A 17,249-nucleotide genomic window follows, 5' to 3' on the forward strand; every position below is an offset into this window, starting at 1 on the left:
GCAGATCAGGCTCGTCAGACTGATGGGATGGTAGTTCCCAGGATCCAAGGTGGACCCCCCCCTTGTGGAGTGGGATAACTAGCTGTGCACCACTCAGTGGGCACGAAGCCTAAGCTGTGAAAATGATTAAACATGACACTTAGGTGAGGTGCCAGTTCATTTTCTTAACCATTTTTGTAAAAAACATACCCTTGGTTTTAGAATTTAGACCATGGACATTGATTGAAACACAATGAACCATGTGGCTTCAAATATAAAGACAACAAATTAACAAGGCCTACAGCAAACATCAGTATGAGTTCTACCACATTCAATGTACTGATCAAAGCTGCTTTCAATAAAGAATATATAACAGAACAACCAAACTAACAAAACAGGTTCTAGAAACCGTGCTATGAGTAATATGCTAGTTCCATGCGCCTCAATACTCATACGAGTATTACTAATCACCCAATCACCAAGCTCATGAGGTATAAATGAGAAATATAGTATTGAGGTATTTAGTTCTCTGTCTATTCATGGCACTTTAGGTGGTCCATGGTTATCAGCCCCAATCTCTGTGAATTTCTTCCTGTTTTTAGGCTTCACTATGTACTTCTCAATAGCCTTGTTTTTGGCCATACCTTTGGGCCTTGTGTGCTTTATCAGTGTGGAATCATGTAAATCTGCTGCCAAGTCTTCTATCATGCCTCCCAGGACCCTGTACAGGCAGCACCTTCCAACGATTTCTGTACAGGTGAAAAGTGGTGATGGATGTTGATTGTCTCTTGGCTGAAGAGAACCTTGGTCTGTGCTTTAGCCACTTGTTGAGTCAGCCCCGAGTTTCTCCATTGTAAGATGACCTGTCACCCTCTGAATTAGAATCCTCAACAGCTGTGTATTTTCTCAGGTCTGCTGGTAAACTCTGTGATTGGGAAATCTGCCTGCAATCACTCCAATAAAAGTTTCTGGGGTGTTTGGCAAAGCAGTCATTATATACAGATACAGAAAGTAAAAGTTCTTTTAAAAAGCTCAGAGCTGCATCTAGGTCCCTTGATTTAAAATTTTAAGGACAGCATGCATAGATTTTGAAAACTAGGACAGATGCCATTCTTGTAGCAGGGACTCTGCACACTGGCCAAAGCCCTTCTTCTCTTTATCACCTGTTGAAAAAAGTCCTAGAGTAGTTGGATCTGGCTGCCACAGATCACAAAAGGGTGCCCTTCTTTTGCTGTGTGCAGTACCTTTTGCCTGTCTGCAAAAGTCAAGAAGCGCACTATAATCTTCATGGGGAGGAGAATCTTTTGCAGATGGCAGAATAAGGGTTCTGTGCACTTGCTCAATAGTCAGTGGGTGAGTGAGTGATACATTTAAAGCTTTTGGGAGTTGTTCCTGCAAAAACTGAAACACATTTTCTGGCTCGGTACTTTCTGTTTCAACTATATGCTGGGAGTTATTCAACTGATTACTATTTTCCAGATCATCTATATTATCGCATGGGGCCTGTGCAGCTAAATTAATAACTGATAAAGTTCTACCACTAGAACACAGAATAATGAGGGGAAAGGAAGGGGAGAAATCGAATGCCATCATGGAAGCATCAAATAATGAAAGCTATAAAGCAATTAAGACAAGAAGTGTCACTGTTAGAAGAGTATAGAAGAGGGAACAGATCAACAAAAATACTTAGATGTGATAAAAGCAATGTACAGTATTCATAGGTTCATAGGTTCATAGTAGGCTATCTGCCCTAGGGCATTTATAAGCCTACCCAGAGTGTGTTTGGCTTTCGCCACCCATTTTAAATTAATTTTGCTATGCCTTTTTTTGAGGTTAGTATACTGTGCCTCTGTCTAACAGTGACACAGAAGTGATAGCCGGGGTAAACCTACGATCTCCCATCCACTCATCAAGATTCCTCTTGAAGAGAGTCAATGTGGCACTCTGCCTAACCTGGACTGGGATTTTATTCCAGAGTGAAGGGAACCTCTGGGTAATGAATCTGTCCCTCCAGCATGTCCTATTTATTTCAGTGCTGAGGTTCAAGTCTCTCGAGCGCGTAGCTCGATGGGATTTGGATTTTCTGAGGTGCAGCATGTCCATTAATTCCGGGTTAGACATGGCTTTATACGTCAGGCACAGATCACCTCTGAGCAGGCAGTATGCCACTGAGTAGAGCTGGAGTTTCTTTAACTGGGCAGCATATGGCATCTGTTTGAGCCCTTTGATCCTCTTGGTGAGGTACTTTTGGGGTCTTTCCAGTTGCTGCAGGTGTCTGGTAAGGTACATCCCAAAAGGGGCATTGTATTCAATTATGGGCCTGATGAGGGATGAGTAAAGAGGCGCGATGACCTCCCCTGATCTAGATGTGAATCCCTTCATGATTAGGTGGGCTATATAAAATGTTTTTCTAACCACTTTGGCCACGTGGTTGTCAAATGAGAGATTTCTATCAACTTGGGTCCCCAGGTCCCTAATGACTTATTCTGTACTTAATGGATTACCACCTATGTGGTAATTTGTGGGCACTTTGTTTTTGCCAAAGGGGATGACTATACACTTTTTGGCATTTAGCTTGAGGCCATGGCTCTGGCACCAGTTGTCTGTTTCTATGAGGCCCTTTTGGAGGATGCTTGTGTCAGCTGGAGAGTTGATTATGGTGCCCAGTTTGCAGTCATCTGCGAACTTGGTCAGCCACAGTCCTTCCGTGTTGGCCTGTACTGCCGAGAAATATATACCGAACAAGAGAGGTCCCAGGACTGAGCCTTGTGGGATGCCACTTGTAACTGGTTTGGAGTCTGACATGGCTCCAGCAATTCTAACCATGTGGGTTCTGTCCTTGAGCCAGTTTGCAACCCATCTAGTAACATAGGGGTTTATATTTAAGCTGGTGAGCTTATCTATAATGCCTGATTGGGGTATTGTATCGAAGGCTTTTGCGAGGTCCAGGTAGGCTGTGTGGACCACCTTCCCCTCGTCAATGGCCTTGGTGACTGTTTCAAAGAAATCAACCAGGTTTAAGAGGCAGGATCTGTCCTTAACAAAGCCAAACTGGGTAGGATCCAGTGTCTGTAGGTCCCCAATATCTTTATTTATGAGGTCCATGATGATCCTTTCCATAGCTTTGCAGACCAAGCTAGTCAGGCTTATGGGGCGATAGTTTACAGGATTCGTTGAGGCACCACCTTTGTGGAGAGGGACCACTGTTGCTGTACGCCACTCTTTGGGTACATATCTTGTAGTAAGGCTAAGATTGAACAGTAGTTTTATGTTTGGGTTTAGCTCTTCTTGGAGTACATGTAGGACGCAGCCCGGGACACCATCTGGTCCCATTGATGCTGTGTTTTTTGCTTTGGAGAGGGCGGCTCTTACCTGAGCATCTGAGATGTCAGGGGGGCAGCACTCTGTTGGCATAGATATTTGCCCTTTTGGTGGGGGTGGAGAAGTTTGCACTGAACCTGTCAGCTAGGATGTTAGCAATGTCTGTGGGCTCAGTGTATTTTTGTCATTTTGGACTAATTCTGAGCATATCTGGGAATTCCCACCCAGGTTCCTAACATAACTAAAGAAAGCCTTGTGATTATCCTTAGTGTCCTGTGCAATTTTTCTCTTGAAGCTGGCCTTAGACAATTTTATGAGTGCCCGTAGATTTTTGCTAATACTGATCAGAGATGCCTTTCCTTTTTGGGATTTTGCTCTATCATGTAGTAGCTTCCTCCTTCTATTGTATAGTTTGTTTATGGCTGGGGTCCACCAGACAGGACGTCTGCCTTTGGAGGATTGGGTCTTGGTTTTATTTGGGATTGCATGATCCATGCATTCCTGAAGGTGTTCATAGAATGCGTTTATAAAGGATTCTGCGGTCTGGGCCGTATTTTCCACAGGCCCGGGGGCTTTGAAGGATTTTGCCTCGGTTTTGAGGTGTGTGAAATTTGCTTTAGAGAAGTTTTTTCTCTGTGGTTTTCTGGGCAGGGGGTGGGGTCGGGATGTGAATATCCAGTGAGATTAGTTTATGGTCTGATCTTACCAGTGAGGGATACACTTCTGGTCTGGAGCATAGTGTCCCCATGTTGGTGATGATCAGGTCCAGTATGTTTTCCCCTCTTGTAGGAGTGGTAACAAGTTGTTCCATAGCATTTGAGTTTATAAATTCTAGGAACCTTTGGGCTAGGGTGTTGGAGCTAGAGTAATGCTCCCAGTCTATGTTTGGGTTGTTGAAGTCACCCAATATAATGGTGTTTGGAGAGACCTTCATATTTTCCAGTATTCTCAGGAAGGCCGAGTGGGGTTCCTGTGTTTGGGAGGGTGGTAGCAGGCTATAAACTGGAAGGCAGTTTTAACCACAGTTAGTTGCACATGAATAGTCTCCGATGCTTCGTGCTGTGCCACCAACCTGGAGGTGGGGTATCTTTGACGAATATTGATACTCCCCCTATTTTTGTGGTTCGGTCCAAGTTTTGGGGCCAAAAAGCATGATATGAGGTTTAACCTGGTAGTGCTGGGGTGCTCTCGGGAGCCTTGAACCAGGTTTCTGTTACTGCACAGATATCGATGTTCTCCATGCTAAGGAGAGTTTAGACTGCGTGCATCTTGAGGTTTAGACTTCTGGTGTTGAGTAGCATTACTCTTAGTTTCTTATCCCTTGTGATACCTATGGGGGTGGGTTTGTCTTTTGAGCCTTGCCTAAAAAAGGCACTATGGGGGTAGCAAGAGCCTTTGCCGATATCCGAAAGCCCAGGGGTGACAGGTGCAAGCCGTCCCTAGTGAAACATCGTGGCTTGTCGAGCATGTCATCCCAGGCTAACAGGCATTGGATCCCCTTTGAATGACACCGACACTTAAGCCAATTGTTGAAATTGATCATCTTGTCTTCATATTGTGGCATCATTCTTGGTGAGGGTAAGATGCTACTCAAGGTCATGGTCATACCGGCCTGGGCTACATGCTCAGAGAGCTCCTCTATGTCTCTTTTCATGTAGTCCATGGAGGTACGTCTCAGGTCATTCACACCAGCATGGACAATGACTGAGTCATATTTGTACTTGCCTTGGAGTGACCTGAGTGCTTGTGTTATGTGGCGGATCCTAGCGCCCGACACGCAGCTCACCATGACCTTCTCCTTGTTCAGCCTGGTGAGCAGGACTTCAGTGTGCCTGATGATAGAGTCACCTATTACAAGTGTATCAGGTGTGTTGTTTAGCCTTAAGGGCTGTGACTGTTTGGCACACTGGCTTTGTGAGCTATGTGTTGCACGTGTTTTGTTTTGGGGTAGTGGTTGCTTGGGTGTCTGCTTTGGAGGTCTCTGCTGCCTAGGCAGATTTTTATTTAGAGCCTCCGAGTATGTTTTTGTGTGTTTATGTGTTTGGTTTGTTGTCATGGTAGGTCTATGTGAGACTGGAATTGTAGTGAGTGTGGTTTCCTTCTCCTCCTGACTGGTTACGCCAGTACTGAGTTGAGAGAGCTTAGCCTCCAGTTTGGCTATATGGTTGCATCTCTCACATGTGTTGGAATTTGTTGGGAGGAGGAGAGGGTTGTCTGTGTACATGAAGCAGTTGTAACATTGCCTCAAGATTCCCAGATTCACCAGCTGGAACGGAGAGGAGATTGACAACTGACCTTTGGACATGCTAAAATAGTATTGGGAATTCCTTTATAATTGAAAAAAAGGGCCAATGGGGAACAAGGTACTCAAGGGGAGTTTGTGAGGGTGTAGTTCTTTTAATTTTTTAGAGCTGACTTATATAATTGCTTTAGTGAGCAAGTGCCAGGTAACTTAAATGCAATGTGTTACAGGTAACTTAAATGCAAAAACGACAAACAGTAACTTTCTTTCAAGTGAAACAAGGAAATAAGTACAGTAAGCAATGCAGATATCACTAGGGATCCACAGAAGTGCTAAAAGGCCGCGTTTTAGGTGGAATTAGCATTTCAGCGAAATAAACAAACAACAGGCAAACAAACAAAGCTAGATTCAGCAGGCCTGGATCTAGTCTATGCTACAGCAAACAAGGTGTACCAATTTCAGTAAGAAACAGTTAGAATATGCAGGCACTATAAGCCTTTAACCAGAAATTCCCTGCTCAGAAGGGCAGAGTCCAGCCTCTCCTCCCACAAGAGTGCAGACCGCAGTTCTTCTTAACATAAAATAGCTGGCCTAAAGCCCAAGTACTTAAACCAGAACTAATACACTTTTAGAATAACAGACATTGAGCTCTCAATCAGCAGTTCCCAACTTAGAAGGATGTAAGCTACCTGTCCTGCCACCACAGTGCAGGCCACAAACCTTCCTAATGTAAAACAACTGGTCTGAAGCCCAAGTGCTTAATCCAAAAGACTTAGAAATGATAGCTACACTTTAATCAAGTTACTACCAGCAGTAATAAATACAACTGAATACTTTAAAGAATGCCTGGATTAGTGCTCAAGTTATACAAACAAAGCTAGATTCAGCAGGCCTGGATCTAGTCTATGCTACAGCAAACAAGGTATACCATTTTCAGTAAGAAGCAGTTCAAATATGCAGGCACTATAAGCCTTTAACCAGAAATTCCCAGCTCAGTAGGACAGAGTCCAGCCTCTCCTCCCACAAGAGTGCAGAACACGAACCCTCTTAATGTAAAATAACTGGCCACAAGCCCAAGTGCTTAAACCAGAATTAATACACTTTTAGAATAACAGATATTAGAACAGATCAGGATAGCAAATAACAAACTAAAAATCTCAGCATAGGCAAAAAACCTTAGAAGATACACAGATAAATATAAAGGAAAAGTACAAAATAAGCATCTTATTGATGACCCAAAAACGTTTTATAGAGAATTGGGAAACAAGGTAAAAGGAATTGGAAGACCACCAAAAAAAAGAAGAAAGAGATATATTTTGGAGAAGGATTTATGAAGATCCTGTGGAACATAACAAAGATGTTAAATGGATACAAGTAAACAAAAGAATAAGAAGTTTACAGGTACAGGGTATGAAATGGGATGAAGTAACAGCCAGAGAGATTGAAACAAAGTTAATAAAAGCCTCTAATTGGAAAAGCCCAGTCCCAGATGCAGTACCTAACTTCTGTTTAAAAGTATTAATATCTTTGTACGAAGATTTAGCCATGAGTAAGAACTATTTATATGTGCACCCCGAACAGACACCAGTCTGGCTAACAACAGGAAAACAATACTCCTACTTAAGAGTGAATCTGCAAGCTAGCCTAAAAATTATAGACCAATAACCTGTCTTCCAACAATGTATAAATTATATGCTGGAATTGATGCCGACAGAGTTTATAGTCATTTAGAAGAAAACTCAGTTATGGCAATAGAACAAAAAGGCAATAAAAAAATGTCATATGGAACAGAGGATAATTTGTTGTTAAATAAAGTCATAATGGAGAACTGTAAATAGGGGAAGAATCTAAGTATGGCATGGATTGACTACAAAAAAGCATCTGATAGTATCCCACATTCATGGATGAAAGAGTACTTAAAAATCTATAAGACAGACCCTACACTGTTCGACTACATTACAGTGACTATGAAATAGTGGCAGACCACTTTGCAATTAAGCCATGATAAAGGACAAATTATTATTCCAGGGATAAAAATTCAACAGGGGATATTCCAGGGTAACTCTCTGTCACCGCTGCCATTCTGTCTTGCCCTTAACCCATTAAGCTGTCTCCTTAATAGCTTAGGCCATGGCTATAATTTGGCTCATCGAAAACAACAATATGTAAAGACTTCTCATCTTCTCTCTGTCTATGATTTAAAACTGTATAGCTCATCAGATGAGGAACTGAAAGAACAACTGCAACCTGTCAAAACTTTTTCAGATAATATAAGAATGTAATTTAGCCTTGATAAATGTGCAAAAGCAACCTTTAAAGCAGAAAAACTGCAGCACTGAGAAAACATCAATTTGGGACAAGAATGTGATATAAAAGAGCTTGAGCAAGAGGGAGTGTATAAATATTTGGGAATTGATGAAGGATCAACAATAAAACAGGAACAAATGTGAAAAAAAACTTACTAAGCAATACTATAGAAGACTAATCCTGAAAACAGCATTGACATCTAGGAACAAAGCTATACACCAATTTGCTCTTCCTGTCCTAACTTACAGTTTTGGAGTGATTGACTGGCCGCAGAACATGTTGGATAGATTAGACAAAAAATGAGAAGGATGCTTCATGCTCACCAAATGATTTATAAAAATCAGTGCAGACCAAGATTATATACTCCCCATTCCGAAGGAGGGATGGGCCTCCTTGAAATTGTTTACATGTATAGATCTGCAATCGTGGGACTGCACACATTTGCTGACCTCACAAGACCCAAATGTAGTTAAAGTTTTGAAACATCAGAAGCGTAAATCTAATATGACTTCTCTGCTTAATCTAGCCGAGGCATATCTGCATCAAGCAGGAATGGAAATCAAACCAGAAGCAGATATATGTCAGGCAGCAACTGAATGTGCCAAAAAACAAAAGAAAGAATATAAGGTGAAGGACCAGAAGAGAAGGCAGAAATGTGGAAAATATATAAATATAGTTGCAAGTATAGAAAACTTCTGGAAGAATCTCATGTTGATCAGGAACGAATGCAGGAATGGTTAAGGAGAGGCAAATTCAAACCAAGAGATGAAAGGTTAATATTGGTGGCCCAAGAGAGTGGGCTATGTACACATTCGTTTACAAAATCCAGTGAACATGAGGAAGAAACAGACAAATGTAGGTTTTGTAAAACAGAATTGGAATCAGTTGCACATCTTGTTGTTGGCTGTGACATACAAATGGCAGAAGGACTGTATAGTGAAAGGCATAATAATGTGGCAAGACTGTTGGATTGGGGATTGTGCAAACATTATAATACTGAAGTAGCAGAAAAACACTGGAAACATGAGCCACAAAGCATCATAGAAAATGATGGTCTACATCACATGGGATCACCCTCTACCAAGAGTTCAAAAGACAGATGCTAGAAAACCAGATATTGTGCTCCATGAAAAGAAGACAAAAGCAGCATTGATCATTGAAATTGCTACACCCAGTGACTACAGTGTCTTGTGTACCGAGAGACACAAAATCATACAATATCAGGATTTGCAAGCAGAAATGAGAGCAACGTGGAAGAAAGATACCCAGACAGTTCCAATAGTAGTAGGAGCAATGGGTCTTATAAAAAGGAATCTACAATCATATTTATATATGTTACTAATACATCTAACTCCATACAAATTGTAGGAGTCATTACTGGGCACACTGCAGATGCTGCAAAGAGTACTTCTGGCTAACATCAAAGATTTAAACAATACTAAAATTTCATGAACTTTAATTGCATTTTGACTTAGGAATGGGGTCATTCCCGTCATGGTATTAGAAACCAAAAAGACATGGAGAAAGTAAAGCAGAGGGCCTACATATCATGATTGTGGCAGGCAATGTGGCTGGATTGCTCTTGCATTTGAAGTGCATGTTGCTGCAACATGTTCTCTAGTGTAAGAATAGAGCTCCCGTACTGTTCAGTCATTTTCCCAGTGCTGTCTCAGCTTTCAGTTCTGCTGTGTCATGCAAGACTTTGGTTAACAGCAATGTACGATTACGATTATCTAGTTTGGGGAACAGTTCAAAGAGGAAGAAATGGTTGAAATCTCCAGAGGTCTACTGGCTCACATGCTCAAAAATCCATTACATAAAATCCATTAGGAGTCGTTCTACTAAAGTATTACAAGCATGCAAATAAGTTGAGCGATTGGTGCTTTAATAAGTAAAGGGTCAGTAGCAGAACTAAATTAGTAATTAAACAGCCTACACAAGTGAAGCTGCAGTGGGAAGCTATTCACTGCATGGCACAGCTGGAGTAACTCCAGGGTGATACTCATAAGTTAGAGTAGATGGTGGTTAATCTATCTCTACTTGGTGAAAAGACAGAATTAGACTTGTGAAGAATGATGAATAGTGATGGTTCACCTACAGTTTACTACCTGGCTACTAGTACTGGTCATCCTGAATGGAATTCTGGGAACTATCCCAGAGTCATACAGAAGAGCGAGATCTGAACTGTGTTTGATTCACTCTTTATATGCATTTTTAAGTATACCTAAACATTACGGGAGTCGGATACTGATAAACAGAACATGGGCCCTAAACCTACTGCAAGGGTTCAGAACAGTCAATGGTGAAATTGTGTGTTTTTCTGCACTAGGGTTCACTGTGGAAAAAGTATTATTGTAATTCTTGTTACTGTTTTTGATACTATTACCTACATGTGCATATGATTTTCATGAGTATAAAAGCTAGCCAATGATTCTCATTTAATTCACTTTACTCACTTTTCAGTGGTGGTGTAGTTTGTTCCATCTATCCACTGCCAGGATCCCTCTTCTGCTTCATCTGTTAACCCAATCCAAAAACCGTAATAGTTGGAAGAACGTGCATTATTTAGAAATTCCTGTGGATGCATAAATTTAGAATTTCACAATAAACTAAAATTCAGTATGACATTCTACCTGTATGGAAACTGTTACACACACACACACACACACACACACACACACACACACACACACACACACACACACACACACACACACGCGCGCGCGTGCGTGCATGCATGCGCACACATGATGCACACACACACACACACACACACACACATACCTCTCTATCTCTCTACATCCATCTCTCACTATCTATCTATTACAACAAACTGTGTTTGGAAAAAAAGTGAGTTTTACTAAAATGAAATGTTAAAGTAAAGGTGGTAGTTCATTGTTATTTCCCTTTGTATACTGTTCTAGAACTTTGTTCATGGAGTTTGACATACACAAATCAGAATACAGGACTGAGAAAAGCTATGCTGCTTCATAAAGAATAAAAAATAAACCAGGCACTAGTAGACTGCTGAAAAAGGGAAGTACTTAGAGGAAATCAGGCCACAATAAACTAATACATAAACTAGATGGTCGGTTTACCCACACCATGGTGATTAATTCCTACCAAGCATAAAGTAGCCTTGAAAAGCTTTTTTAAAGGAAAATAAAGGCAGTTGGCTTCCCATCTGAGTCATACCATGTTCATTCTAGTGATCAAACATAGAAATAAATACAGGTAATAAATCAGTATGAGAATCTAACCAAGATAATGAAATTATTAACCAGATGCATTTCAAGGGTTTATTCTGTTCACTACAATTTAACCAAAAGGTTGTCACCATTCATGTATCTATGAACTGATTATATAGTTACCCTGGTTAATCCTAGGGATTATTTTGTTTCATCATGAGACTCAAGTTTGTGTTCTCCTTTATTTTCCTAAATTAAAAAGAATGGTATTTAAGAGAAGTTGGATGTTTGTGTAAATGAGTGGGTCTACTTCACTTGACCTAAATTTCATTTGACTGACACCCATTTGACCAACACCCAATTGATCTAAATTTCATTTGACCTAAAACTAATTTGACTGACTCCCATTTCACTGGCAGCTTACAATGCTGAATTTCAACATACTAAATCTTAAACCATAGACAAGCACACTTAGAACACCAATAACTAACCCTTTCCAGAACTTAAAAACTACGTACTAACCCTCTTAACAAAAACAGGACAATGTACAACCAAAATAGTTGGGGGGCTATGCCTCCCACACCCTCCCAATGTGTGGGTCTGTGCCCCTACACACCCCTAATTATATAAATTAACTCCAGGATTGCACTACAGTGGGGGAAAGGGCATATACTTTAACTTGCCTTACAGTACTCTACACGCTGCCACCACTGCTGGGAATGCACAAAGCATTCGCCAAATTACTTTAGATACTTCCCATAAAAATAAAAATAAAACTTTAACATGGAACATGCTACACACTACAAAAAACACTTCAGTGGCAAATATATGAAAAACCACAGCAGCCGATTCTTCTAAAATGTATTAGTGCTTTCATCCATCAACATTAACAATGAACTTCTTCAGATACATTTCAATAACAAAGTATCCACTTTTAAAGTGCCCGCCAGAACCCAATATTGACGTCACAGAATACCTTTCTTAAAGAAACAAGTCACAATAACAATTAACCAAAATAAAACCATATAATCAAAATATATAATCAAAATGTAAACAAAACTGTCCTAAAGTAATTGTTGGTACAGCCTACTCAACCTAACTACCAGTAATAACCTATGATGTTAAAAAATATACTTGTTATAAATATATTTTAATATAATATAATATATATGTAAACAAATATAAAAACATTGATAATTCAATAATAAGGGTAAAAACCTATCTAGCCAGGGTCTTAAAGCCCATGGCCCACCCCTTAAACTTTTCTCAAATGGTCAATGATTATATAAAGGAAAGAATGGTCTTGATTATACAAGATATGTTTAGCCAGGGCATTATTAACATTGCTCTTACCAATGTTATACTAGTGCTCATATATCTGTTGGACTTTAAGACTTGAAGAAAGAGAATTATTATGGCAACTTAGAGTAAATGCATTTTCCTATCCAGGACTTAGTGAGAGTTGAACATTAGCTTGCATTCTTAAACTTAAAGGCCTTAAAACTCACAACAAGCTATGTCTTACATGTCGGTGAAATGGAAGTCGGTCAAATGAATTGTAAGTCAAATGAAATTTAGGTCAACTGGGTGTCAGTCAAATGAAATTTAGATCAAGTGAAGTAGGCACAAATGAGCATTTGTTTAATCAATAGCACTTATAAACAGTCCCCCAGATTCACTATCCTTCCATGCAGGACTAGCTTAGTCCTGCACAGAAGCAGCCGTTTAGGAGCAGGACAGCAGTGGGCCATACATATTAATGAAGGCACACTGCCTGAGCTCCTAATCTTACATGGAGCTTGAAAGAGTGCAGGGGGGCATGTCTTAGAGCAGAGCTCTCAGAATATACATGTCCCTGCAATGACGAACAGCAGAGAAGTCATAAAGAATGAGCGAGACCGCTCATAGGTATATGCATACCCCCAGCAACATCCCCCCATGTGTACAAGAGCAATAGTTAAAACAACAAATATAAAGATATATATTTTTTTTTTATGAAACAGATTAAATTTAACTGTAGGTGCTTGGGTTTGCCCATCGCTTAGCTATGGTTAATGCAGCTTAAATGGCAGAAGAGGATCAAAAGCAAGATATGTGCAAATGAAGCAGTAAAGCAATACTGTAGTGGGCAGAGCATTCACCTAACAAACGGTCATTCCCTGTTCGAGTCCCGCTGTAGTACATTCCATTTTCCATGTCAAATCACTTTATGACCAATATTTTTAGTTGTGTAACCTACTAAATAACATATATGTGTGAACTGGAGTACTGCATTAAATGCAGATGTGAGGTGTCAGTGTCATAATGTTGCAAAGTCCACAGATAATCACACGTTCTCCATACAGTATATGTACACAGGAATCAGGGAAACAAATGGAAGGTAAAATATGTAATGAATGATAACTCCATACAGCTTCCAAATCCCCCACCTCCCAAGAACCATTAGACATTACTGTCTAAAGTAGTACAGTGGTAAGTGGGAGTAAGCACTAGTAGGCAAGTGTAAGCACTATTAAGCAATAGTAAGTGGGAGTTAGCATATTTAAGCAGTAGTAAGCGGGTTTATGCCCATTTGTGCAGGGGTAAGCAATGCGCACACAGGTTAAGCAATATTGAAGCTAACTTTCTGTAAGCATATTTAACCAGAGGTTAGCATTGCTTACCCTTGCCCAAACCCATGCAAACCCATTTAAAGTTGCTTAAAAGTGCCTTAATCACTCTGTATGCAACAGCCGCTGTTCTGGCCAGAAACAAAATAAACAACCTTTGCATGACTTGAACCCAGGACCCTGTACACTATAGTCACAGTAGTTAACTACTAAGCCATCACAGCAGTACATAAGATTGAGGTATCACCAAAAAAATCCTCACTATAGGAAAATCAAACTGAACATGTGAAAGGAATCTATATACACTCTTATGTGTATAACCTACAACATAACATAAATATGTGAACTGGAGTACTAAAGTAAGCCCAGATGTGAGGTCTCATTGTAATAAAGTGTTGAAGTCCCCTAATAAATAAAAGGACCCCATACAATGTACATATACATGAATCATGGATACCAGACACATACATATATAACATGTAATGAATAATAAATCAATGCCAAAAAGTAAATATAATGCAAATTAAATATTAAGCAACTCTAAGCATTGCACAGCCCAGCTTAGTAGGTGTAAGCAATGTGTAGGCCAACTAATTCAATTTGCCCATGGTATACCCCTTTAAACAATGCCAACCTTAGGTAAGCAAGCTTGCCCATAGCTTAGCCTTTTCAAAACCATCCAATCACAGCAAAGTGTGGGAAACGGCCCTATTTAAACCCAACAGGCAGGAATACATCTCATAACTGGTTGTAGATTCCCCTTGCAAGCACTATGTCTGGAATGGGAGAGGGCGTGCACTTTTGGGCTCAGCGCTGGGGCATCCAGGAGTCCAGAGTTATGTCAGGACTCCTTGTGAAAGACCATGAGCAGAGACTGCTGCAGGGCCAGCACCAGGGTTCCCAATATAAAGCGGAAATCTGGGACCGTCTCACCCGTGAGCTCACCAGTGCCACTGGCATACCCCAAACTGGTGAGCAGGTCAGGCATCGCTATGCTGACCTGAAGCTGCAAAAGGGGGATCTCTTGGATCAGTGGATCCAAGAGGCTAGGAGGACAGAAGAGGTCCCAGCTGTGTGTAAGTATCACTCCACTACCTGTTTAATAATTGCCAGCTTATGTATATCATGGATAGGTATGGCTAAATATTCCTCCCATGTCCTTCACAGTGGCAAGTGAGTGGGATGTGAACCAGGAGGCCCATGGGTGTCACTTGGAGAGGTTGTGATGCGAGGCAGGTTAGTAATACTCTTGCATGTACTGTCATATGAAATAAATCTAAAAGTATTAGTAAGTTAAGTTAATTGCCTGTATAAAACCTATATTGTATTAGGCAAGTTCTGCATACACCAGAGAATAGGGCAGGAAGAGTCTCATATAGGTTGTATGTAAATAAAATCATAATAGCCTGACAAGAAAGGTCTAACTGCTAGACAGCTTGTGTTTACTCTGGTATCATATGGTAATGTAGATTTGCAATCACTTAATAGTACTGTTGTATTAAGCACTGTTACCCACACTGTGCAACATAAATAAAATGTGTAGGAGTGTCTGTTTATGACTAATGTAACCCCAAGAGGTCATATAGTACAACCAAAAGAGACATAGACAGAAAAAAGTGAAAAGACAGACAACAAAATCCAAGGAGCACACACAACTGCGATGTGAACTGTTATACTTTTAGCACACCCAGCCATGGTTCGAATCCTGGAAGTAGTAGTAGTCTCCATACAGAATCATACCCCACAACTGTACAGATATGTCCAGAATGTCCAGTAAATTGGCCCATATCTGCTGCTTGTCACTCTGGCCCCCTAGGAAATCAGTGGGATGATCCCAAATGTATAGGCAGCAAACAAGAAAGTCAACTGATTGTCACACATCTATAAGAACAAACCTGTCACTCTAGCATCTCCCCAAACTGTTATGAGAGTAATAAGCCAAGTATGTCCCATCTATACCCCCATGTTGTCAAGCTGTGACCAGAGTGTGTACAGTAACAGAGTAAGATCTATGTGCATAATACTAATGTGGAATTTGTGTTTGTGTGGCAACATTCAGGTAGTGCTAACAAGCATTGCTCCCACAGGTCCATCAGATATGAACACTGTGCCCAGAAATAAAAGATTGATACCCTGTACTGGTACTGTTTACTTTGGTATTGTATGGCATTGTTATTTTTGCAGTTGCTCTGAATAATAAAGATTACTCATCACTGTCAACCACACTGTGGTACATAATATAACTGTCTAGGAAATCCTGTGTAAGAGTGTTGTAATACAAGGTCAGAATGTAAAACCACAGGAGAATTATAGACAGAAATCAGATAAGAATATACAGCAATATCTATATAGCACACACAACTGTGATGGACAGAGTTTTAGTTTTAGCAGACACAGCCATGGTCAGAATCCTGGGAGTGGAAGTAGACTGTATACAGAATCATACCCAACAACTGTACAGATATGTCCAGAATGTCCAGCATACCGACCCATATCTGCTGCCTGTCACCCTGTACCCCTGGGAAATCAGTGAGATGATCCCAGATGTTTAGGCAGCAAACAGGAAATACAACTGATTGTCACACATCTATAAGAACAAACCTGTCAGACTAGCAACTACCCAAAATGTTATGAGAGTAATAAGCCAAGTATGTCCCATCTATACCCCCATGTTGTCAAGCTGTGACCAGATTGTGTACAGTAACAGAGTGAGATGTATGCGCATAATACTAATGTGGATTCTGGTAGTTTGTGTGGCAAAATTCAGGTAGTGCTAACAAACATTGCTCCCAGAGGTCTGTCCGATACAAACACTGTGCCTGGAAATAAAAGATTGCTACTCTGTACTGGTACTGTTTACTCTGGTACTGTATGGCATTGTGAGTGTTGCAATTGATCTGAATAATAAGGTATCACTCATCACTGTCACCCACACTGTACTACATAATACAACTGTCTAGAAAATCCTATATAAGAGTGATATAAATACTTGCTAGGCTGAAAACAAAAATAAACCAACAATATTAGTGTAAAATCTATTTATTCACTGCTTTCGTCCAACCAGAGTTCATCAGAAATACAAATTAAATGAATTTCAAGCCATGTTTAAATAGTCTAAACATAAATAGGTGATCACATCTCAAATGACTGAAGTAATTATTCAGTCAAATGCTTAAAAAGATAATACATAAAATAAAACAAAACTAAAGTGCTTCTTTATTTAGCAGCTTTAACATATACTCTGCTTTCTTTAAAAAAAGAACATTTGATATTAATAGCATCAATTAAACCAGGGGAAATGTCAGCCCTTAAATTTATTTGCCATCTAGTTTCTCTCTGTTCAAGATAATTTTTGAAATCCCCCCCTTCTTAGGCTTAAATGTCCCTGTTCCAGGACAGAAAATATATATTTTTTTAATTACTGCATTCATTGCTATGTCTGTACAAAGCATTCTTACTGTATTTGTTCTTAATACTGTTGACATGTTCCCTAATTCTAATATATAGGAGCCTAGTGGTCATCCCAACATAAAATTTTGAACAAGTGCTGCAAATCGCAATATAAACAACTCCAAGGCTTTTGCAAGAAAAATAGCCTGTCAC

General features: G+C 40.1%; 1 protein-coding gene across 3 annotated transcripts in view; it reads right to left on the reverse strand.

Moving 5' to 3' along the window:
* Positions 1-17,249, reverse strand: part of LOC122808689 (hepatic lectin-like) — a 440,487-nt gene that overhangs the window by 53,699 nt on the left and 369,539 nt on the right. For all 3 annotated transcript variants that reach the window (XM_044079677.1, XM_044079675.1, XM_044079676.1), the window contains one exon: positions 10,306-10,424. In XM_044079677.1, coding sequence (XP_043935612.1) covers positions 10,306-10,424 — 119 coding nt within the window. The remainder of the gene's footprint in view (positions 1-10,305; positions 10,425-17,249) is intronic.

This window comes from Protopterus annectens, chromosome 8.part0 (assembly GCF_019279795.1).
Source record: "Protopterus annectens isolate FY-2018-M chromosome 8.part0, PAN1.0, whole genome shotgun sequence".
NCBI classification, from domain to species: domain Eukaryota; kingdom Metazoa; phylum Chordata; order Ceratodontiformes; family Protopteridae; genus Protopterus; species Protopterus annectens.